At 41.8% G+C, this 26,552-nt stretch overlaps 1 protein-coding gene across 1 annotated transcript in view; it reads left to right on the top strand.

The window, feature by feature from the left end:
• The window catches only part of grik4 (glutamate receptor, ionotropic, kainate 4), a 395,044-nt gene that overhangs the window by 343,341 nt on the left and 25,151 nt on the right, over nucleotides 1-26,552 (top strand). Inside the window, exons 13-14 of the mRNA XM_061681761.1 lie at nucleotides 9,310-9,513; nucleotides 20,562-20,675. Coding sequence (XP_061537745.1) covers nucleotides 9,310-9,513; nucleotides 20,562-20,675 — 318 coding nt within the window. The remainder of the gene's footprint in view (nucleotides 1-9,309; nucleotides 9,514-20,561; nucleotides 20,676-26,552) is intronic.

Raw genomic sequence — 26,552 nt, 5'->3', positions numbered from 1 at the left:
TAGGCTTTCTTAGCAGAGTATCAGTATGTGGACAATTATTAGGTAACTATTGGTGTGCAGAATTATTATGCAACTAAATGAAAAACACATTTTACCATCTCACTTTTTTATTTTCATTTCAGTGAGAATTATAAACAAACAACTTGAATTTCCAATAGAAACTGATGGAAAATGATATGTTAAAAAAAAGAAAAACTGGGACCAACATAGCCACACTTCTTCTCAGTAATGGTAATAAGCCTTCCATCCATGGATTCTGTCAGTTTCTTGATTTGTAGTCGATCAGGTTTTTGTGCAGCAGAAACCACAACCTCAGCCATGTAATATAAATAGCATGCAAGAGAAGACATACTGCATACAAGAAGTACATTACACAAAATAGAAACAAAAAAATAACTATTGTCCATAAATAAACTATCCAAGTCAATCTATCAGCACTGTTATTTGTTTGTTTGTAAAATAGTGCTAAGTTTTAATTTGGACATTTGAGATCTGATTAATCTGACTTAATAGACTTACTTTTTTTGTTATCATGGTTGAAAAAAGAATTGGCAAAGGCGCTTTAATCCATAGGCACGTTGAAATCTCATATACTGGTACTTTGATTCCGGCTGCAACTGCATCAGCCATTACAAAGTTGATGTAATAAAAACATTAAAATGACAAATATTGAAGCCATCATTTATTACCGATAATGATTATGACTGTCCTATGGTAATGTTCTTTACCAAATTTTGAAAATATGGAAATTCACACAAATTTGGACAAATTGTTCTGGAAGTGAATTTTTCTCGGTTGTTAGCTCTGCATTTTTAACAGTAATGTTTAATAAGTTTTTATGAAAAATAAAATAAAGACAGTATTTCTTGACTTAACTTAACAGATGTTTTTTAATAAACAAATATACATCCTTTCTTGATTTCAAATAGACTACTTGTTTTTATGAAAAAATAAAATGAGTCTTTCTCAACTTCACTTGATGTAATTATATACATATATATATATATATATATATCAAATATAAAACATATCTTTTTTTGTTCTAACATTTAACTGGTAATACTGTAATGGCAAAACTTGACATTTACAATGTACATTGTTTATAAATATACCTATTAAATTCTTCATTTCATAAAACATGAGTTAACAGCATTAGAACAGCAAGGAGTGGTTTTACAAAACAAAACAGTGGATAACACCACATGTAAGCTTGAATGTCTACTTTTGTTACATTGGCCTATCTAAGGTCACAATTGCATGTGTAACGGAGGCCAGATTGCGCTGTGCGAAACTGCGAATGTTATGTTATGTTAATGCTGAGTTAGCAGCAAAGGGCTTTTATCTTAACGGTCAGCGCACTCGTCTTCCAACCAGTGACGGGTGGCGGTGAGGGTTCGTCACAGCTACACATTGAGTACAACAGTGGAGTGGGGCGAGTAGTACACCAATTAATAGACAGATCAGATTGTACATCATTAACAGAAGCTTCTTAAACCTATTTAAGAAACTCTTTAGTCTAAGTAGCATACTAAACCTCCGAGATTGAAAAGCCCCTCCACTTACTGTTTTTTTGTGCCAAAGTACAGCTGTTGTCGCTTGCGTGGTGGGAGACCTCTTTGCAATAGTCGCAGCTCTGTGCTTCGCACAATCTGGTGGGACTTTCTTTGTAAGCTGAAATGTACCGTGCTGTGATTCCAAATCTTTTCTTCGGATTCGACATACTGTTTGTGAAGCTAAAACTTGGTTGCCAGCACAGAAGGTACAAAAAAAAAAACTATTTTCATCCTTAGCTGACAGACTCCAAACATAACTGTATTTTCAACTTGAAGACATGAATCTCTCTCCCCTACATTGTTGTTTACAGGACACATCCTCCTGTAATATGATTCGCTGCTGAAAACATAACTTGGCACATACATGATGTCACTCCTCAAGGCAGAAGAAGAACACAAAACCATGTATCTTTTTACCAAGTGAAATGACGAAAATAGTAACGCATCGTTGGATAAGTACCGTAATTTCCCATGTATAATGTAAAAAGTATTACGTGTTCAAGTAAAGTGCTTAACTTCAGAATTATTATTTGAAAAAAGAACAAAATACATATAATGCTTCATGTTTTGATCATATGGGTAGATGCAAAATCATGCATTATAAAAATGCATTATACATAGGTAGAAGGGTTTTCCAGAATTTTTAGGTCAATTTTGGGGGTGCGTATTATACACAAGAAATTACGGTAATTTTAATTTGATTACCGCTCTGAAAATAGTAACGCATGAGATTACTCATTAAGAAAAAATCTGGTCATATTAGAGTAACAAGTTATTGGCATCACTGTTCTCGTGTGATTAAATGACACATTCATGACACATTACGAGTACAAACAGGAACGGACACGATGTCAAGGAAGCCGGCGGCGTTTCTGGTGTTGTTGATAAATGGCTTTTGCTTTGCATATTTAGATTTTCAAATTGCACTTACGGATGTAGCGCCGAAATTTATTTACTGACATTGGTTTTCTGAAGTGTTCCTGAGCCCATGTGGTGATATCCTTTACACATTGATGTCGTTTTTTGATGCAGTGCCGCCTGAGGGATCGAAGGTCACGGGCATTCACTGTTGGTTTTCGACCTTGTCGCTTACGTGCAGTGATTTCTCCAGATTCTCTGAACCTTTTATGGACTATAGATGATGAAATCCCTAAATTCCTTGCAATTGTACGTTGAGGAACATTGTCCTTAAACTGTTCGACTATTTTCTCACGTAGTTGTTCACAAAGAGGTGAACCTCACCCCATCTTTGCTTGTGAATGACTGAGCAATTCAGGGAAGCTCCTTTTCTACCCAATCATGGCACCCACCTGTTCCCAATTAGCCTGTTAGCCTGTGGGATGTTCCAAACAGGTGTTTGATGAGCATTCCTCAACTTTCTCAGTCTTTTTTGCCACCTCTCCCAGCTTTTTTGGAACGTGTTGCAGCCATAAAATTCTAAGTTCATGATTATTTGCTAAAAACAATAAAGTTTATCAGTTTGAACATTAAATATCTTCTCTTTGTAGTGTATTCAATTAAATATAGGTTGAACATGATTTGCAAATCATTGTATTCTGTTTTTATTTATGTTTAACACAACGTCCCAACTTCATTGGAATTGGGGTTGTATTTAATGTAATTTTGACTTTACTACTGCATTGGTGTCGGTTATGGAGAGAGGTTAGACTGTTGATAGAGTATAGTGCAGTCCGACTTAGATACAAATTCGGGTTGCGCCTTCTATAATTGAAATATTTGTTTATATGGTAGTTCATTCTAGCTACTGAACCAAAGGAAAGGAAAAGAATGGATGTAATATGAATTAGAAATAAATTTTTGGGTAGCTCATGAATAGATGTGCAGAAGTTTTCATGAAAATTAACAGATTAACTCCACTAGTTTGCTCTGATAAATTATTTCGTGTGCATCACTTCCGATAAACATCAGTGTCAAGTATGGCCACAAATTTTCATGTTACGTGTTTATTGCATTCATTCCTCATGGATGAATCAGGTGTTAAAGTTTAAAGTAGCAATTTGCCGTATGTGGAGTCTGAGCATCTGTATTATCAGCTGCAGTGCCACAGGAATGAGGGAAATAACACAGACATATTTTGTTGGCCTCATTGAGAAAGAACATTCCATTTCACACAGGAAGAAGGGGGCAGATGAAGATGTGAATGTCTGGGAACAAATGAGATGGTTCTTTCACAACAGGAAGTGGGTATGAAAGAATGAATTGAGCGAGCACTGAACCTTGATTTCATTTTGCAGATACAGTCCCTCGACCAAACTTTGGAAACCACCGCGGGGCAATTTTCAGGGCCTATCACAGCTCATACATCACAATATGATTGCCGTGTCGCTCTTATCTTGCTTGTGTGCAGCGGGTAAAGTGTTGTTGTTTTTTTACCTGCTCGACTGTTTGTGAGCTCTTGAATTAGCACTTCAACTAATAACAGATGCCTGCTTCTAGCATGTGCGTGAGCAAGAATTCTTGACGCTATTCCATGGCCTGTATGCAGCGGTTTTATTATTATTATTGCTGTCATAGTCGCAGAATTGACGACCACTTCCCCTCGGGCCCGCGGGTCATGGGTTCGTAATCATTGATCCCATTTTTACACTGTAGTGGATTCATGGTCTTTATTACCTCAGTGAGCACAGCCATGTGATGGAAAAAGCCAATTATTCGTTTCTGTGAGATAAAATTATCTTTGTATGTTGTGTTTTATTGGCTCCAGCTGCAACTATATTGCAATCGATACAGTACTTGTCATATCTGTCCTATTACAAGTAGGTCTTTCTCACAAATGGTATGGTGGTGCTTTGAGATATGAGTGACCCGACTTATGACCCGACTTTTTGGAGATATGAACAACCGATCAGCCAATTTGTTGTGCTTTGCCTTGCGAGCAAAAATTTGAGATAGCAATGTGATATGGTGGCAGTAAACTCAACTCCACACCAAGCAGCAGTTTGGCAGTTAGTAAACATTTTTTTTAATGCGGCTTCAACCTGTTTGTGATACTCCCAGTTGAGGTTTACTGTCGAACTAAACATAAAACAAAGAAAATTACACACTTATTATTTGAAATACTGTAACCGCATAGCTTTGCCATAGGTTCATTGAGCTCAATGCAGAATAGCATAGGCGGGGCTAACGAGTAGCATCGACGTAGTGGTGTTATAACGCTTCAAGCAACACAATTTTGAACACAAATGGTGGAGGTACATATCCAGACAAACAATATAACAATACTCTCAGACATAGTGTATATAGGAGGAGCTGTGATGAATAAATTATGATGCACAAAATGTTTAATTCTTGGCATTATTTTAATTATGTTATTATTAGGGATCTTTAATTACTACAAACAAATGAATTTGTTTTATTCTCATTTTCAGTCCCAAACAACACTTAAACCTTTGTCAGTCCACGATTTCCTGGTACACCGATTACACTGACGCACGCATCAGTGCTCAGCTACCAAAATGGAGGAATTAGGTGAAACAGCGTTGCTCGGACTGACTGGAGGCAAATTTCATTTAAAGAAAACGACAGGATTCAGGCCTTGACAAGCGTAGTTTTGTAAAATATTTGCAAAAAGAAGTTTGGATGCGTCACTGATGGTGTAGTGGTACACTCGCCTGACTTTGGTGCAGGCAGTGTGGGTTCAGTTCCCACTCAGTGACGGTGTGAGTGTGAATGGTTGTCCGTGTCTATATGTGCCCTGCGACTGACTGGCGACCAGTTCAGGGTGTAGTCCGCCTTTCGCCCGAAGTCAGCTGGTATAGGCTCCAGCATCCTGCGACCCTAACCAGGATAAGCGGTGTTGAAAATGGATGGATGGATGGAAGTTTGGATGCCCCCGAAGAACTTCAACCCTCCGACATGTGGTCCAACTTTTCAGGTGCCACGCAGAAACCTTTTAAAGGCCAAACTGTTCTGACATTTTTTTTCCTAAAATGGCACCTAAACTTTAGGTCTGTTGAATTTTGGCCAAGTATATTTTCTCTCAGTTGCCTACTGTTTTGTATTGAAATGCAACTAAATAAAATTTTCCAGAGGTAACAATATTCCCATTTGTGTCAATTATTTGATTGAGTCTCCAGTCTGACAGCTACTTCTGTTTGACCCAGTTCTGTATCCACTTTGTCCATATTTGGCTAAGACCACATTCAAGTGTTGTTTGGAACTGAAAATGCGATTAAAACAAATTCATTTGTTTGTATTAATTAAAGTGTGAAAGTTCGACCCCTTTTCTCTGATTGGTTGCCTCAGTGTAGAAGACCCAACCCTCACTACTTGTAAAAGCACGTGTTTGTTATGCAGAAAAGTAGGCGGAGATCTTTGTAAGTGACATCGATAAGCTCGAGAAAATCGAATGATGTGATTTCTGGCCTCTCTCTGAGTCTCCACTCAGGAATGCGTGGATGATTTTAATTCATATTTTGCATGTTTACTAAGGCACTATAGAGCCAATATAACATCCCAAATACTAGAAAAAAATGGTTTGGTAAAATATGGGACCTTAAACAATATGTTTATAATTGTGATTGTAGTTTACAGCAGTGTAGAACTGTACTGGCGTCACACTGAGAGACGGTTGTAATATTTTGACCACACATTAAGTGAATACAGTACCTCTCTAAGTGAGTGTATAAAAAATGAGCATTATTATCTTTCTAAAGGCAGAAATGTTGATACAGCTCTTCTAATGCATCTCATTAGATGTACCTAATGATGTGGAACCTGTGTGCGTGTATTCTATTTAGTGTCCAAATGAGTCATCCAGCACACTTATCAGTCCACCACCAGACTCTACTTGGCCTGGGAATAAGAGGCTGCTTTAAAAGTCCAACTTTTGTTGTGTCTTCGGCTGAGTTCTTACTCGTGTGTGCTAAAGACGCTTGCATTTCCATATGACCCTGTATAGCACATGCAGAGGTGAGTTGTAATGAGCTACACTTAATCCATTACATTTGCTTAAAAGGTCAGGGTGCAAGAATTTTATGTGGGCTGTTGAAGTTCATATTTGCATTGTTAATGTTCTGTAGTATACAAACGTAATTTCCAGAAAGTTGTCAACCATTAATAGGCAAAGTGTCGGTGCATTCCATGTTTGTGGAAACCAAAATAACAAGGATGCCTGCACATTGCATAGGGTTGCACACGTGTCATACAATCAAGGGAACTCCGAACTGGGAATAACCTTTCATAAGTAAGAATATTTTGACTTTTTTCAAAAGTGCCTGCAATGAATATACCACGATAGTTATTTAGAAAGCTATCTTGTTGAAGTCTGCCTCACTGGCAATAAAGTATGTCACGTTTGAGCATTAATTCCAACACATTTATTTCCAACTGCCAAAACAAATCGTAACAACTCCTCTGTTAACCAGAAGTGGATAGAGTAGCCAAACATTGTACTCAAGTAAGAGTAAAAAGTAAAAAGTAGTCCTCGAAATAGCTACTTGAGTAAGAGAAATAAAGTACTCAATAAAAATACTACTCCAGTACTGAGTAACTTCTGATCCATTTTTTTTTTTAAATCAGAGCATGATTGTCAAATAAAATAAAAATAACTCAACAAAATGTGCACTTGCAAAATAAATCTATTGTTTCTATAAGCACAGGCAAAACAAAAACATCTGCAACTTGCCACAAGATATTTTCTCAAGTTTGAAGTGGGATGAAATTTCCAAGTTTGGGAAGTTACAAGACTGCACTGCACGATAAGGCTATTGTTCTTCGTAGTCTGAAATGTGAACATGAGCCGTTTCTTTTCACTTTGATTGACCCGCAAAGCCTAATAGAGGACTTTGTGTGTGGGCATGTGACTTTCTTGTGTCGTTTGATTAGTGAGCTTGACTCAGACAAAGTGTTATCTCGGCAAAGGTGAAGTGCTCACGAACAAAGGTTCAGACAGATCTGTGAGAAATAGGTCTTTTGTTAGTTAGTTAGTTAGCGTAAGTAAGTTAAGTTAGATTTTAGATGAGTAAATTACATTTCTGAGTTCAACTCATTAAAAATTGGATAAAAAAAAGATGTTGCATTTGTTCAGTATGTTTTTTGTTTATTGACATCACTATATGTTATACGTACTGTAAGTGTGATTAATGTTTTAACATTTTTAAGCGCACTTACACTTCAGAACACGCTTCTATGGAACGTCAGTGTAAGTTGCAGGTCTCCTTTTTAGATTTTCATTCATTTTAATGAAAGGTAGCTTGCTAAAACGTAATTGCTTTTATATTTAACATTGAAGTCAGCAGAATACATGGTCTATTTCTGCAAAAGTAGTTCTTTTATAGTCAGTCGTCTGCTCAAAACATTACGATCGTCATCCAAGGTTGTCAGCACTTTTTATTTATGAGATAGGATTTAAAATGTTATACTATACTGATATTTTCCTGGGTGTAGTGTATGCTGCACTTTAACTGCTTTCATACATGGTTAGAAACAGGAGTAAATGGATTACTTTAAGGGCCACTATTGCACCAACCTGCACATACAGGTGTGTTGCCCACTAATTTCACAAAAGTTACTATTAAAATTGTCGTTCAATGTCTCAAAATGAATTTCATTTTAAACATAGTAACAAAAACATAATATTACTAATACTTTTCCCCTCCTTTATTGTAGATGTAATGACAAATAAATGTGCTTATTTACAATAATGGTGATTGTATGCAGCCTCTTGGTCAGGCTGTATGGCGTTGCAAAGTTGTGCAAATTACTCCTTGTGATTAGACGATCTGTTATGAACTCTTGTATCTGCACTTGACAGGTAGAGCCAAAGGGTTTTTGCTATGACAACAGCACGAGGCATCGTGCTGGGCAGCACACTCTCAGACATGCGTGTAGAGTAATTATCATTATTATGTGGCTTTTACTTCAAGTCAGCAGAGCCCATTGGTAACAAACTAAGTGTACTTACCTGTTACTAAGGAGCTCAGCATCTGCTTTGGAACAGTTGGTGCTTGCACAGCCACATTATAACATTGTTGAAAATCACTTCAACATGTTATTTGGAAACTCTTCACAACTTACATCAGAGAAGAAACTTGGATACTAGCTGTAAAAGATGGGCCTCGTCAGCAGAAGAATCCATTCTGATGGTGTCTTACAAGACATATTTTTACTGGGTTTATGAGCTGTGAGTGTGGAAACAGCAGCAAAGTGGTGCACAATGAACATTCATTTTGATGTACCGGAACCCGAGCACACCAGCTTGACACACATCCCTTATTCCAATAACATGAAGACACAGCCGAAGAGAGCTGCTGTAAAGAAATATTTTGTTTTTTTACTCCCTTCCTACCGTATTTCAAATAAACAGTGGTACCTGGACTTAGGAGTTTAATTGGTCATTCAAAACACTCTTCTCTCAAATAAATGTTCCCCATTGAAATGACTGGAAATGCCAGTGTTCCACACCCCCCTCCCCCCCCCCACACACACCCCCAAAAAAAACATTTGTTTTTTGATGAAGAAAAATAGCACTCAACAGTATTGTACTGTATATAAACATACAATAGCAACATGATTAAATAAAACTTAAAGAAACATTTTTTTCCTTAATTGTTTTTTTCCCACTATCACTGTATTTAATCATATTCACTATTTTTTACCAGTGTTTATGACAGTAATGTTGAAAATATTGCCAAAAATGCTGTAAATTTTCAGCAGCTGAACACGTGAACAAAAACATTTGATTGACAGAGAAGTATTATATGTTGATACTGCAAACTTTATTTATGTAATTCAGGAGAATCCATATGTGATGCTGCGGCCGAATCACCAGGAACTGGAGGGAAATGAGCGCTACGAAGGCTTCTGTGTTGACATGCTAAAGGAGCTGGCAGCCATACTCAAGTTCAAGTATCGTATCCGACTGGTGGGGGACGGACTGTATGGTGTCCTTGGAGCGAACGGAACGTGGAGCGGCATGGTGGGAGAGCTCATTTCCAGGGTATGTAAATTCCTGTGAAGTTAAATGAAGATGTTTATCTCATCAAATATACAACGCCAATTCCAATGAAGTTGGGACGTTGTGTTAAATAAAAACAGAATACAATGATTTGCAAATCATCAACCTATATTTAATTGAATACACTACAAAGACAAGATATTGAATATTCAAACTGATAAACTTGATAGTTTTTAGCAAATAATCATTAACTTAGAATTTTATGGCTGCAACACGTTCCAAAAAAGCTGGGACAGGGTCATGTTTACCACTGTGTTAAATCACCTTTTCTTTTAACAACATTCAATAAACGTTTGGAAACTGAGGACAACTAATTGTTGAAGCTTTGAAGGTGGAATTATTTCCCATTCTTGCTTGATGTACAGCTTCAGCTGTTCAACAGTCAGGGGTCTCCGTTGTCATATTTTACGCTTCATAATGCGTCAAACATTTTCAATGGGAGACAGGTCTGGACTGCAGGCAGGCCAGTCTAGTACCCACACTCTTTTACTACGAAGCCACGCTTTTGAAACACGTGCAGAATGTGGTTTGTCATTGTCTTGCTGAAATAAGCAGGGGCGTCCATGAAAAAGACGTTGCTTGGATGGCAGCATATGTTTCTCCAAAAGCTGGATGTACCTTTCAGCATTAATGGTGCCTTCACAGATGTGTAAGTTACCCATGCCATTGGCACTAACACAGCCCCATACCATCACAGATGCTGGCTTGTGAACTTTGCATCCATAACAGCCCTCCTCCTTGAGCAGTCACCTTGTCGTGGTGGAGGGGTTTGTGTGTCCCAGTGATCCTAGGAGCTAAGTTGTCTGGGGCTTTTTGCCCCTGGCAGGGTCACCCATGACAACAGGTCCTAGGTGAGGGACCAGACAAAGCACGGCTCAAAGACCCCTAATGATGATGACAAACAATGGACTTCGTTTTCCCTTGCCCGGACGCGGGTCACCGGGGCCCCCCACTGGAGCCAGGCCTGGTGGTGGGGCTCGAAGGCGAGCACCATGGGGCCCGGCCGGGCACAGCCCGAAAGGGTAACGTGGGTCCCCTTCCCATGGGCTCACCACCTATGGGAGGGGCCATAGGGGTCGGGTGCAGTGTGAGCTGGGCGGTGGCCGAAGGCGGGGACCTTGGCGATCCGATCCCCCGGCTACAGAAGCTAGGGACGTGGAATGTCACCTCTCTGGCAGGGAAGGAGCCCGAGCTGGTGTGTGAGGTCGAGAAGTTCCGACTAGATATAGTCGGACTCGCCTCCACACACAGCTTGGGCTCTGGTACCAGTCCTCTCGAGAGGGGTTGGACTCTCTTCCACTCTGGAGTTGCCCACGGTGAGAGGTGCCGAGCAGGTGTGGGTATACTTATTGCCCCCCGGCTTGGCACCTGTACGTTGGGGTTCACCCCGGTGGACGAGAGGGTAGCCTCCCTCCGCCTTCGGGTGGGGGGACGGGTCCTGACTGTTGTTTGTGCCTATGCACCAAACAGCAATTCAGAGTACCCACCCTTTTTGGAGTCCTTGGAGGGGGTGCTGGAAAGCGCTCCCATTGTGAGTCGGTGGGGAGAATACTTCGAAGACCTCCTCAATTCAATTCCACCGACACGCCTTCCCATGAGGAAGCAGAGTGTGGGTTCTCTGAGGCGGGCTCTCCTATCTCTGGGTTTGAGGTCACCGAGGTAGTTAAAAAGCTCCTCGGTGGCAGGGCCCCGGGGGTGGGTGAGATTCGCCCGGAGTTCCTAAAGGCTCTGGATGTTGTGGGGCTGTCCTGGTTGACATGCCTCTGCAACATCGCGTGGACATCGGGGACAGTGCCTCTGGATTGGCAGACTGGGGTGGTGGTCCCCCTTTTTAATAAGGGGGACCGGAGGGTGTGTTCTAACTACAGAGGGATCACACTGCTCAGCCTCCCTGGTAAGGTCTATTCAGGGGTGCTGGAGAGGAGGGTCCGTCGGGAAGTCGAATCTCAGATTCAGGAGGAGCAGTGTGGTTTTCGTCCTGGCCGTGGAACAGTGGACCAGCTCTACACCCTCGGCAGGGTCCTCGAGGGTGCATGGGAGTTCACCGAACCAGTCTACATGTGTTTTGTGGACTTGGAGAAGGCGTTCGACCGTGTCCCTCTGGGAGTCCTGTGGAGGGTGCTTCAGGAGTATGGGGTACCGAACCCCCTGATACGGGCTGTTCGGTCCCTGTACGACCGGAGTCAGAGTTGGGTCCGCATATCCGGCAGTAAGTCCGACTCGTTCCCGGTGAGGGTTGGGCTCCGCCAAGGCTGCCCTTTGTCGCCGATTCTGTTCATAACTTTTATGGACATAATTTCTAGGCGCAGCCAAGGCGTAGAGGGGGTCCGGTTTGGTGGCCTCAGTATTGCATCTCTGCTTTTTGCTGATGATGTGGTTCTGTTGGCTTCATCAAACCGTGCGCTCCAACTCTCACTGGAGCAGTTCGCAGCCGAGTGTGAAGCGGCTGGGATGAGAATCAGCACCTCCAAATCTGAGACCATGGTCCTCAGTCGGAAAAGGGTGGCATGCCCTCTCCAGGTCGGGGATGAGATCCTGCCCCAAGTGGAGGAGTTCAAGTATCTTGGGGTCTTGTTCACGAGTGAGGGAAGAATGGAACGGGAGATCGACAGACGGATTGGATCTGCAGTGATCCGGACTTTGTATCGGTCCGTTGTGGTAAAGAAGGAGCTAAGCCGAAAGGCGAAGCTCTCAATTTACCGGTCGATCTTCGTTCCTACCCTCACCTATGGTCATGAGCTGTGGGTCGTGACCGAAAGAACGAGATCCCGGATACAAGCGGCCGAAATGAGTTTTCTCCGCAGGGTGTCCGGGCTCTCCCTTAGAGATAGGCTGAGAAGCTCGGTCATCCGGGAGGATCTCAGAGTAGAGCCGCTGCTCCTCCGCATTGAGAGGAGCCAGATGAGGTGGCTGGGGCATCTGATTCGGATGCCTCCCGGATGCCTCCCTGGTGAGGTGTTCCGGGCACGTACCACCGGGAGGAGACCCCGGGCACGACCCAGGACACGCTGGAGAGACTACGTCCTTCGGCTGGCCTGGGAACGCCTCGGGATCCCTCCGGAAGAGCTGGATGAAGTGGCTGGGGAGAGGGAAGTCTGGGCGTCCCTGCTAAAGCTACTGCACCCGCGACCTGACCCGGATAAGCGGTAGAAAATGGATGGATGGATGGACAGTCCGGATGGTTCTTTTCCTCTTTGGCCCAAAGGTCACGGGCATTCAATATTTTGGATTTCGGCCTTGCCGCTTAGATGCAGTGATTTCTCCAGATTCTCTGAACCTTTTGAGGATATTATGGACTGTAGATGATGAAATCCCTAAATTCCTTGCAATTGTACATTGAGGAACATTGTCCTTAAACTGTTCGAATATTTTCTCACGCACTTGTTCACAAAGAGGTGAACCTCGCCCTATCTTTGCTTGTGAATGACTGAGCAATTCAGGGAAGCTCCTTTTATACCCAATCATGGCACCCACCTGTTCCCAATTAGCCTGTTCACCTGTGGGATGTTCCAAACAGGTGTTTGATGAGCATTCCTCAACTTTCTCATCTTTTTGCCACCTTTCCCAGCTTTTTTGGAACATGTTGCAGCCATAAAATTATTTATTATTATTTGCTCAAAACAATAAGGTTTATCAGTTTGAACATAAAAATATCTTGTCTTTGTAGTGTATTCAATTAAATATAGCTTGAATATGATTTGCAAATCAATGTATTCTGTTTTTATTTATGTTTAACACAACGTCCCAATTTCATTGGAATTGGGCTTGTACATGGAGATACCACATACGGTATGTGAGGTGTATTCTCAAGGGGCTTACATTCAAATGCTCACAGACACTCTCAGGGAAAAAAAGTACTGTACATTACCATACCTTTCTCATTGGAGTGGCAAAAAAAAAAAAGGTGCAGATTTTTTTCACCTTTCACTCACCCCCCTCCCAATAATATGCCGTTGGGGTATGTTAGTTTAGATTGTTCCTTCAGAATGAAAATGTCAACTCTCAACTGGCGTTTTTCATCTTTAAGTGTTTTAAAAAAACACAGACACTCTCAGGGAGAAAGTAATGTACATTACCATACCTTTAAAATTCTCACTGGAGTGGCAAAAAAAAAAAAAAAGTGGAGATTTTTTGTCACCATTCACTCATTCACCCCTACCCCCTCACCCCTCCCCAATAATATTCCGTTGGGGTATGTTAGTTTAGATTGTTCCTTCAGAATTAAAATGTCAACTGGCCTTTTTCAGCTTTAAGTGTTTTCCAAAAACAGTCACTATGTTTCATTCTGAATAACTAATGCTATTAATGTTGAATGTCTCCTCGGTCTTTAGATTTGTAGTTCAACCGAGTGCTACAATTAGATAAATAACATGCATTACAACGGTTTTCCTTTCAAGGTTCTGATGTGGATACTTTGGTAGCTGGCATCCACTGTAGTGGTATGGTACCTATGCTAGTCTGCGGATTTGTTATCAGATAATCTTCACTTCAGCACATTACATAAATAAAATTGGAAGACCACAAAATGCTCTCTTTACAAACAAATCTCTTCTTCTAATTAAGATTCACATGCTAAGAAGAGTGAAGTGTACTTCTTGGTAATAACATTAACTAAAAGGCATTCCAGTTCACGTAAAAGGAGCAAGATATGGAGAGGGTGAAGACTAACCTAAAGGACCTAGTTCTGCCAACATTGGAACTTATGCCAAAGTTCTGGACTTAAAAATTCCCCCAAAATAGACTAGGAAGTAATTTTAGGATTGTTTTCTGATGACATATTTGGTTTTCAACCAGATTTTGGCCCGCCCACATTCAGGTCGAAACCTGCCTGATTGACACATCAGCCTGCTGACGTCAGCGACAGAAGACGAGCATATTTCCTGTTCTTGGTTGGTTCACAAATAGATTATGTTGGTCTGATCCCTACTTCATCTGTTGTTTACACAATTAAAGTGGTGACAATAGCTTGAATCTATAAATGCTCTTGAACGCTCAAAATGTCTGAGAATTGCCTATTCCTACGTAAACCAATTGGCATAATTTTTGCCTACATTGAAAATCTGGATGTTTATTTTTTTTTTTACAATAATGAGTGAAAATAGTGAGGTTTGATGCATTTGAGTAGGCTTATTTTGTTAAAATGTATCACTGTAATGCTTTGAAAGACCTTTGAAAAGAGTTTGGTCACATGATGTAGCACAGATATTTGCTCTTGTGAAGTATTATGTATTTTGCACGGTGGGGGTGTCGGTGTGACTCCAGACATTGATGTGCACAGCTGGGTGACGAGTGTGTAACATTTTAATCGATGACTGCATAATAAATTAGTGATTTTGGACCACTCGGACTCAATGTCCCCTGCCTCCCCCGGAACGTGGGTGACGTTCTGCTGGAGGTGGGAGTTAAACTCCTTTTAACAGGGGATTTTGCCAGACGTTCCCAGCAGACCCTCACAATACGTTTGGGCCTGCCAGGTTGGACCGGCATCTTCCCCCACCATCAGAGCCAACACACCATCAGGCGGTTTTCAGTTGACAGCTCCTCTCTTTACCTAAGTGTCCAAGACATGTGGCCGCAAGTCTGATGACATGACCACAGAGTCAGTCGAACTGCGGCCTAGTGTGTCCTGGTGTCAAGTGCACATATGGACACCCTTATGCCTGCACATGGTGTTTGTTGTGGACAATCTGTGGTGAGCACAGAAGTCCAAAAACAGAACACCACTCTGGTTCTGATCGGAGGGGCCGTTCCTCCAAATCAAGCCCTTCCAGGTCTCACTGCCTATGCTCACGTGAGCATTGAAGTCCCCCAGCAGAACAATGGAGTCCCCTGTTTAGTGCATACGCACAAACAACAGTAAGGACCCCACCCGAAGGTGGAGGGAGGCTGCCCTCACGTCTGCCGGGCTGAACCCCAATGTACAGGCGCTGAGCTGGGGGGCAATAACTATACCCACACCTGCTCAACGCCTCTCACCGTGGGCAACTCCAGAGTGGAAGAGTCCCAACCCATCTTGAGAGGACTGGTACCAGAGCCCAAGCTGTGTGTGGAGGCGAGCCCAACTATATCTTGTCGGAACTTCTCGAACTCGCGCACAAGCTCGGGCTCCTGCCAGAGAGGTGACGTTCCACGTCCCAAGAGCCTGCTTCTGTAGCCAGGGATTGGATCGCCAAGGTCGCTGCCTTCGGCCACTGCCCAGCTCGCACTGCACCCGACCCCTATGACCCTCCCACAGGTGTTGAGCCCATGGGAAGGGGGACCCAGGTTACCCTTTCGGGCTGTGCCCAGCCATGACCCATGGGTGCAGGCCCGGCCACCAGGCGCTCGCCTTCGAGCCCCACCTCCACACATGGCTCCAGAGGGGGATCCCGGTAACCCGCCTCCGGCCGAGGGAAAACAAGATCTAATATTTGTCGTCATCCTAAATGGTCTTTGAGCCGTACTTTGTCAGGTCCCTCACCTAGGACCTGTTTGTCATTGGTGACCCCTTTCGGGCTGTGCCCAGCCGTGACCCATGGGTGCAGGCCCGGCCAACAGGCGCTCGCCTTCGAGCCCCACCTCCACACCTGCCTCGAGAGGGGGATCCCGGTAACCCGCCTCCGGCCGAGGGAAAACAAGATCTAATATTTGTCGTCATCATAAATGGTCTTTGAGCCGTACTTTGTCTGATCCCTCACCTAGGACCTGTTTGTCATGGGTGACCCTGACAGGTTCATAAAGCCCCAGACAACTTAGCTCCTAGGTTCATTGGAACACACAAACCCCTCCACCATGACAAGGTGATGGCTCAAGGAGGGGAATAATAATTTAATTAAGTTGTAATTGTAGGTCAGTGAGAGTGTTTAGGCCAGGAGAGAAGGCTCTGATGGCACTCACGGCACGCCACTGGTACCAATATAACGGAAGCATACCATATACCACTTTTAGGCACCCTTTCATTAATGTCCCCATCATGGTGATAGGATAAGGCACAACCAGAGTCGGCAGTTTACGTATCACCATCTTCTATACCACTTGTTTTCATTAGGGTCCCAAGTGGCTGGAGCCTATCTCAGCTGAATTTGGTGGAGAGGTGCAGAATACGCTGGAATGTCACTTTTTTTACAATTTTCCTTTGGGTTTCCAGCTGCAGTGGTACATTTTGTTAGTGGCAGGGGGCATAGCGTGCTCTGCAGTCACTTGAGCGCGTGACAAAGAATGAACGCTTACATTTTCCTTTGCTGAATTCATTGACACTTGTTCGGTGGAAACAATGTATTTTGTGTCTCCACTGTGAGGGCCTGACAAAATGTCAGAGCGGCGAGATTTGTCATGGGGTAAAGGTCATTTGGAGGGATGCATTTTTGGAATGAAACAGTTCATCCTATTTGGTTAAAGGTTTCGAAGCGGTTCAAATGCATAAAAAAACATAAAGTGCAGTGTTTGCCAGCTCAGTGCACAGCAATGACAGAAGACCTCCTGGGTTTACTCGGGACACTCGGTACTTTTGCAGCAGCCATTGCTTTACACACTAAAGAATATTCCGCTGCGATACTTTTACAGCTGTCACACAACCTAAGATAACCATTAGACAGGACAGGGGGAGCCCAGACCGGCACACTTTTCACTCTTGTCCTAACATTTTATTTTCAAGCCTTTTACTGGGTTACTAAGATCTAATAGGAAGCTGAACCGCAGATATATTTTTTTCAGTTAACAGCACTAGAAGGCATAACAGCAGGCAGGAAGAGAAATCCAGTTATCAATATTAATATTCTATTGTCAGATAAATAATTCAGCCACTGTAACAACTGTGTGTTCATCTCGCAAAGGATCTGGCTTTGTCGAAATTGCCTCGACGGCTGCTCCCTGCGTGTGGCTTCCTTCCAGCGCTGGGTGCAGCCGATCAGACTTTCAAACAACTGTGAGGTTTAAAAAAAAAAAAGAAAGAAAAAGATGAGGCAGAGGTTTGGTAATGCTGATGATGAAGGTTGAAAGCCCCGCAGGCGCATCGGACAGCAGGATACACGAGGCCACCATGTGCAATGTGCTCGTGTGTGTGCAGACCATACTCACAAATAAGCTTTGTATAGGCTTCCTCCCACCCTACCCCATAGCCCAGACATATGAAGAAGATGGGAGATATTTGATACATGTTATAAACAGCCAGTAATTGCCAGAAATTTCTGCAGCTCCTTGAATGTTGCCATTGTCCTCTTGGCAGCCTCCCTGAACAATTTTTTGCTTGCCTTTTTGGCAATTTCAGAGGGACATCCAGTTCTTGGTAATATCACTATTGTGCCATATTTTCACCACTTTATGGTGACTGTATTGACGGTCTTTCATGGTATATTTAATGCCTTGGAAATAATTTTGTACCCTCCTCCTGACTGACAACTTTGAGCAATGAAATCCCTCTGATGCCGTGGAAGCTCTCTGCGGACCATAATGCTACTACAAAAATGTTGGGAAAGCCTCCCAGAACAGCTGAAAAACTCTTTTTTTTTTTCCATTTGAGTTGTACAGGTTATAGGTTAGCTTAATAGTTTCATATGTTTTTGAATGTTTTATGTTGGTCTTATTATTTATATCACACAGAAAGTATTTGAACAGGGGTGGGGAAAAACTTTTCTATCCACTGTAGGTGAGTATGGTTTGTTGAGTGCAATAATTGAGGCAACGACTGGGCAGAAGGTGAGGGTTCAAAGGCCAGTCTTTTAAATATGATCTAAATGGTTGATTAATTATGGAACAAATCTAACAAAGAACAGCAGGTTATGGATTTGCAGCGGCATCTGCAGCGATGCGGTGTTTGCCCACCCCCCTTCCTATTCACTCGCCCTCCCGTTCTTCACAATCCCGTTCATTCTCCCGGAGCGACCGAAGTGATGCTGCTTCCACTTTGTGTCCCTCAAGGAGATGAAGGCTCCCTCGCAATTACATTTTACTGCCTAGTTTTCTTGTTGACCATTTTGTTTCTCTGTTTTACCAGCCGCTGCTTCGACCACTTATGTATTTATCATTTATAAATGTGTGTTCCAAACCTTTGGAAAGTCACATGGGTTTTCAGACCAAGGCTACATTTGCACAATCGAGTGAGAGCCAATACAAGGGTTACATAGTTAGGATTGCATGAAAACAGCATAAACCAACACCTAAGCAATTGTCAATGAAGTTAGTTAGATCAGGACAAAACTGAAAACGTCCATACTGTAGCTGCCAACCCTGTACAAATGCCTACATTTTATCATTGAGAAAGATTACAAAACTTTGAACACCCTGTGGATGTTGGTTGCCGCAACACAAATAGCCCAATTAATGGATACTACAAGTACAAGACTGCTTCATGTATGCAGTCTTTGCTCCCTTCCTTTGTCGTGCTCATCTGTTTATCAAAATGGTTGTTAAACATGCATAGATAATTTTACACTTGATACTATTTGGTTCCTTGGATGCACATGTCACGGAAACAATGAGTCCCAGCCCTGGAACAATGAGTCTCGGCAACTAATCATTATGGAATACAGATACATTGAGTCCCAGCCCTGGAACAATGAGTCCCGGCAACTAATCATCATGGAATACAGATACATTAATCCTCCGCTATGTCACATTTCTTGCTTCGCAGTCCTGTTGTATTGCAGATTTTTATTACAGTTGTTACTTTATCTTTTATGTTTATGTTTGTATGATATTTTTTGTATTACCCATTGCTCTTGCTCTCTCTCAATATTTTATGTGTTCAGGCCTGCCACGATAAACATTTTTAATAACTATATATTTTCCCATAACTTTCACCAAAAAAAAACGTATTTGTATGCCACTAATATATTGATATTAGAGCATAATTAAAGAATTGTACACGTCTCACACATTCTGCCTTGGTAATCAAACATATGAGAACAACGGTACATACTGTAACGTTCTCTCATTTACTAAATAAAAGTTGGGTTGCAATAATAGTAAGTAAATAAAAAGAGAAAGTTATACCTGTTCAAATAAAGTGATTCAGCAAAATAAAAAAAAATCTTGAGACAATAGTCTCAAACTATTTTACATATTGTAATTTAACAAATGTTAACAACTGAACTGTTTTAGAGGTTATGTTTGTTCAAAACCTTTTTTTGTTTCATAATGGCGTTTCACATATATGCACTTTTATTGTGTTCCCACTGAGAAGAACAACAAAAATCTGTCCGTTCCATTTAAAGCATAATTTGTTCCAAATGTTATCTTCCTTTATCAGTCATTTTCTGATCATTCTCCGTCTTTAACTCAATTTCCACACTGATTCTCTTTTTCTCTCCCTTGGTATGTTTCTCCTCGTCCCTGTCTGGGCTGCGCGCAATCAATGATTACCGCCTGAGATGCAGATTTGATTGGCTGAAGGGGGTTGCTGAACTCGCATGCGTTTGGTCGGTACAGTTCATCACTACCGTAAAGCCTGGAAAATGTTGCACTGCTTAAAGCGAACGTAATAAATAATTGACTTTCCCTTAAGTATCCAAGTTGTGTGACTCTACGGATCCAAAGCCGTTCCACCAGCGGCTCGTTGCTTCGTGAGCGGCACGCCGGGTGTTACCACAACAATTTATCGAATCCGGAAAAAAGTCTAGTGTCCGTTGTATTTATGGAACGATAACCTGCTCTTCTCTGCCTCTGATATCCAAGCACCAAGACAGGTCTCGTGCTTTTAGTGGATAATGATTCGCTGAAGCACTTCAGCAACACACACACATGTAGGTAAGCCAATGCTGTGTGTTTGTGGACTGATCATAGAGATTGATCATACCTTATGCCCCTGCTCATTTTTGTGCATCTCAGATGCGGGACACACTATAAAGCGAGATCTCTGAACATGTAATTACTGAAACTTCTGAATTTCTTCATGGCTTACTATTTTAAGCACCATTAAACACCATTAAATGCGTAGTATTTGTTTTGTTATACTTTGTAGAGTCTTTCTCTATGTAAAGAACGTGGGCACAGCTTTGTTCAGAAGGTCTTTGGCTCTGGGAATGACGTGCAACTATTCACTGTGTCTGTTTCAGAAAGCTGACTTGGCAGTCGCCGGCCTCACCATCACAGCGGAGCGTGAAAAGGTCATTGACTTCTCCAAACCCTTCATGACCCTCGGTATCAGCATCATGTACCGCGTCCACCTGGTGAGTTATATCCCACACAGTCTCGGCGATTGAAGGACATTCATCTAAGTGCAGCCTGCAGACGAGCTACGAACAACAGAGACGCTCGCGTCTATCTGAATGGTTCCTAACACTTGTTGGACGTTGTAATTCAGAGAACTAAAAGGTTCCTGTGGCTTATTGTATCTTATTGTTGTGATTTTTTTGTTGACCGGGCAACAGACCACAATGTGTCTGCTTGCAAAGTTATTGATGCCCTGATGGAAGATATGTATACCCATACAAGGTTTGGCAAGGCATCCATGAAGGATTTTGTACAAACTGTCCAGCATGGTGCAAACAGGGCTAATGTCTTGCCTCTACCCTGTGCCTTCCTTAACCTCTGCTGTATCAAGAGAGCAAACCGAAGCAAGAAACCTTGAAACAACATGAGTGCAGCAGGATGCAAGCCAATGTTTGCAGAATCAGAGGCCCATTAATCAGGGCCGCCCTCCTCTAACACTCAAGGTGACCCAAGGAATGCTTAGCATAGCACCGATGGCAGCCCAAACTGTCTTTTGTCATCCTTCAGGAGCATTTTATCCATTTCCTATTGCTGTCCTGTCTCCCATTCTTGTAAACCTCCCCTCTTTTGTACCTCCCCGTGGTCAGCGCACAGTACTAATAGGTGGAGCAGCAAGGCACTCAATTGAGCAGGAGGGGAGAATCAATCGATGGCCTCAGGAGGTGTAGTTTTAATGGGGTGCCGAGTAGCGTGGCGCCTATGAAGTAGGAGGCAGGCAACCAGCTGGAAGCGACAAGGGGCTGACATCCCACAGGGTTTACACAAACATCGCCCGCTTGGATTGGCACAGACGTGGCCCGGTTGACGCACTATGCTTTGGTAAGTGGTCATTACAAGACCTATAGACAAGGCAATTTAGTATCAAGAGAGCCACCAGTGAGTGGAGGGTTTCAAAATAAAAAGGGAAAGGTGAAGGTTCTTTACCACATGGTTTAATTTCATCACACTTTCTTGATTCTCCTCTTGGCATTTCTCACAGTCACTCACTCACAGTTCTCACAGTAATTTCTCACAGTTGAGCCCTTTCTTTACTGCACTTGTTCACTTTAATCCACTAGTGACATGACACAAAACGATTTCTTCAATGGGGTTTTGCGGCATCTTTCAAAATTTTCATGTAAGTTTGAGTCAGATCAATGATTGTGAGATAAGGTTGGCTATCTATTTCCCCAATATAATTGGTCATTTTCTGCATATCTCTCATATCTGAATTATGTAACACTCATGGTATTAATTGCTATTTACTCTGAGACAACTTCATAGCCAATCAAAATAGAATAGAATATTTCAAGTCCCTTGTGATTGTACAATTCACAGTTTGATGTTTGTGAAAAATACACACACACATTCATACATATGTGTGTATATATATATATATATATATATATATATATACATATACACACACACACACACACACACGCACAAACACTCAGGACAGAGCACCTTTTGTTTGAAGCCACCCACTTTTCAAGTGAGCAAAAGTATTGGGAGTCAAACACTGGACCTTAACCAAATAGAGCATGCATTTTACCTCCGGAAGAGGAGACTGAAGGGAGAAATTCCCAGAAACAAACAAGAACTGAGAGAGGCTGCAGTAAAGGCCTGGAAAATCATTTCAAATGAAGAATGCAACAGTCTGGTGAAGTCAATGGGTCGCAGTCTTGATGCAGTTATTGCAAGTTCGGGTTATGCCACCAAATATTAAATGTTATTCACGTACTATTCCCAAGTTAATTTAATACTGTCTGTTCCAATACTTTTGCTCTCTTGAAATAGTGGGTGGCTTCAAACAAAAGGTGCTCTGTCCTGAGTTGTTTAACACATCTAGATGTAAGTACCATGAAAGGAAAGCTGGAATTCTTTTGTCTCATATTCATCTTTTGATCTGAAACCCAAATGTCTTCAGTATACAACAAAAACAAAGGAATTGGCCTTCCGTTCCAATACTTTTGGAGGGGATTGTATATCAGACATAAAGGTTACACAAGTTTCAGCAGAATCAGAGGTGTCGTAACAGAGCAGGGTAACAAGGCACCGCTGAATATGTCCCCTGCTACCCTTTAGTCATACACACAAATACAATTTTACAGCCATTAAAACTATGAAATTCGTTTTTAGCATGTCGTTACATGCATTTCCGAGCTGCTCTGGATTGCATCATCAGTCAAGGCGCACACACGAAGCAGAGCTGATCAAATATTGGACAAATAAGCCATGTAAGTAGAGTAACACTTTGACATGTTAATGTAGAAAATGTATGACAAATTAATAGCTCATGTTAACGTTAAGGGATAATGTGGAGTGAGTCGTTATTGTGCAAAGTCTGCCAACAAGGAGATGTTTGCTTGTTACTCAGTGGTTCAGACCTTCCAAATCAAAAGGAGCATTTTGATACACTTCTGTATGTGTCAAAAAGTCAAATCAGGGCCTTGATGATAAACATAAAAGTTACCTACAGTATATTAGCTTGCTTGCTTACTATTTTAATGCAATAAACAAAAGCCACTCACTGCTTAGCACATATTTATGTAACATCCATCCATCCATTTTCTGAGCCGCTTCTCCTCACTAGGGTCGCGGGCGTGCTGGAGCCTATCCCAGCTGTCATCGGCCAGGAGGCGGGGTAAACCCCGAACTGGTTGCCAGCCAATCGCAGGGCACATACAAACAAACAACCATTGGCACTCACATTCACACTTATGTAACATTGTTCTGAATTTTTTTTATCCTATATCTTCATTCTCTCCATGTCACCCGTGACCCTAGTGAGGACAAGCCCTGTAGAAAATGGATGCAGGGATGGGAAAAGAAACCTTTCTGAATGTTCTGGATAGGAAGGGCCTGCATGTTCATCCTGTCATTCATTAGACAGCAACCTACTTGAAACTTAACATCCTCTTTTAATTGCAGCCAAGTAATGCACTTCATTTTGACTGAAAGACTTTAAGACACATTTAAACGGCAATCAATTTCACACAATCTACAGAATTCTTAATTGATAAGAAGCATCCATAGTTCAAACCACAGTCATGAACTTCAGCAATATGACCATCAAAACTTTCTGCAAAAGCCATAAGATGTCACATGTTAGCGAGAAAGCCCTGGCTAATCGTATTTGTGTCAAGAAAGTATGTTGAAGTGGTACATCTCGATTGTTTAAGATCTTTATAGGCTATGGAGGAGTTTATCCTCGGTTGTTCGTGGAAGTCACGGAGTCTTTGCCGCACGTGTCTGTCTTTGCTCTGCTGTGTGACATTTATTTTTAAGGGCAATGTAAGATGAATTTGAAATAATAGTGTAGTGAAGTGTTTTGGGAACATCACGTTGTATATTTACAGTTTAAACTATTAAAATAGGCATTTATAAATATTTGGGGGGGGACATCAATTTCTCGACGTTTTCCAATAATTGTGTGAGGGCTCATTCCCTATCTTATATTTACAGTAATGGTTTTATGATGGCAACAGTCTGACCCTGGAACAAATTTCAATTTCCATTATATAATTTTTGCGCAAAACCACTCGGAAGTCACACAGCCGTGTTTTGAGCTACAGCCCATAAAGCACTGACTATATCAAAAACATCGATTTTCATATGTGAAACACCAGAAAAATAAGTAAAGATCACTTCCCAGCTGGAATTGATGTGAACTTATTACATTAATGCCTAAAAAAATTGTTTTTATGACATTAATGGCTAAAAAAAAATGCTTTTATTAAGAGGGTACAGTGAAATCTCCATGAGAAAAGTCCGACAATGACGAGAAATCAACGATACTAATCGGTGGCTCCCATGCGGAAAACAAGCAAAACCACATCATGTTTGGTATCAACAGAAAGCTTGGTGTTTTCCGCAACTGCGGATTTAATTAAGATGTACGTCATTACACGTATGAACCAACAAGAGGCCATAATACTCGTGGTGTAAAGAAAACATCCTTGTTCCTAGGCTAACGCTTTCATGCCGCCTCCGATCTTTAAACGGACATATCTTCACCAAATGGTACCCGATTACCACAATCTATACATCATTGTAAAGCATTTTTAAGGAATTTCCGAAAAAATTTATATATAGCGTAAGACACGGCCGTGCGACTTTCGATCAATTTCTTGCTGGAGAATCTTATTTGGGGAAAAACTGTCCTTAAACAGTTCAACCTTAAATTGTCCCCTGTAGACGTTTTCCCATAACAGAAATAAATTATAAACAAAAATCACATCGTTTTGTGTAAATGAGCAGACAGTTCATGCGCGTGCCACTGCTGGCCTCAGTCGGTCGTCATAGTTATTGATCAGTGACGCAATGTAACCTTGAGCTACTGGTTGCCTGGTCTCATAGAAACGTTCACTTCTGTCACCTTCATCATCTGTGCTACAAAGTCAAGTGAGGTAAAGGAGTCTTACAGAGAAGTCAAAACAATCATTTCCTTGAAGCCGGCCGGGGATTCTTACGTCAAAAGTAGTCACTAGTAGTTTGTCTGTTGCATAATTGCATGTAGAGGTTCATTAGGGTTGAAAAGGAGCTGTGTTGATTTCAGTAGTGGCCCTATAGGCAGAGTGTGGCATACTTTATAGACTCACACACATAATGCTGTGATTGTGTAAGCGTCACATGCACTATACGTTAGCTACACATACACCTAATAGAATCCAATAAAACACGTGTGTAACTTCTACACTTATATATTCCAGGTATTTTCAATATTTTGGTTGTATTGCACCAAGTTTTGGAAGGAGGAAAATTCTTGTCATTTGTTGGAGGGCTATAATAAACTTGTTGCTTCATTCTCGTAAGAACGCCTGTTCACTCTAAAAAACCAAATGCCAAGTCTGTGGGCTACTGTGTTGCATGTGAATAGGAGAGCTCAAGAGGCAGTGAGATTATGTTGCATGTGACCTCCACTGAATCAAACGCTCCCTCTTTGGATTGCCCCCGCAGACACGGTTGACAGCATGGAGCAGGGGGGAATACAGAAGATCGAAAGGAGGAAGTAAATGAGTAAGGAATATGCTGAGGGAGGAGATAGAGAGATGAGAGCGGAGAAGCAAACCGAGAAGAAGAAGAGTTGAAATGACAATGGGAAGTGTCCTTCAATGAGTCAGTATTCATGCAGGCAGTCTCCAGGGGCAAACGTGGTGGTGTGCATACAAAGAAGCGGGATGAATAGGTGACATCCTTGACCGGATAACCTCAGCAGCTCCTTCAGACACATGACAGAGAAAAGAAGACCATCAAATGTCAGAAGAAGGGCTTTTTCTGGTTCTTAATAAGAGCAATGTCATTTCCTTCAATGTCTCGATGTTGTGTTTGTTGAGAATAGCTCACAAGAATTATCATTGACATTATTAGGTATTCTCTTCCATCTAATGGTTTGCCTTGTCAGCCATTATTTTAAGAAGTAAGCCACCAGTCAAGTAATGCCCTTGCTACTAACAAAGATATATAGGGAAGGACCATTAAACTCAACCCACCAAACAGACCAGTTTGGTTTATTTCAGTTTGGGATGCATTTGTTTTTATTTCTATTGTTAAAAGTTGTGATGGCAAAAACTAAGGCTCTGTTCACACTTAATGGGGTTCCCTGGTCCCGGACAAAGCAGAAGGTGTTGCAGGATGTGTTTTACATAGCAAATTGGATGACTTGCAACCAGTAAACATATCAAAGTAATAATAACTCAAAATAATACTGCTGTCTGCGGAGTAACACATGCTTCGTGGATTTGTTATGCTACTTTCTTGGATAGCTGGCTTCTTCTGCAGCACACACATTCTGACAAGTGGTGTGGGTGTGTGTGCATCACGGTTGGGATAATAATGTACACACTTAATCA

This window comes from Phycodurus eques, chromosome 7, assembly GCF_024500275.1.
Source record: "Phycodurus eques isolate BA_2022a chromosome 7, UOR_Pequ_1.1, whole genome shotgun sequence".
In the NCBI taxonomy this organism is placed as follows: Eukaryota; Metazoa; Chordata; class Actinopteri; order Syngnathiformes; family Syngnathidae; genus Phycodurus; species Phycodurus eques.
This window is presented reverse-complemented; position numbering and strand designations above follow the sequence as displayed.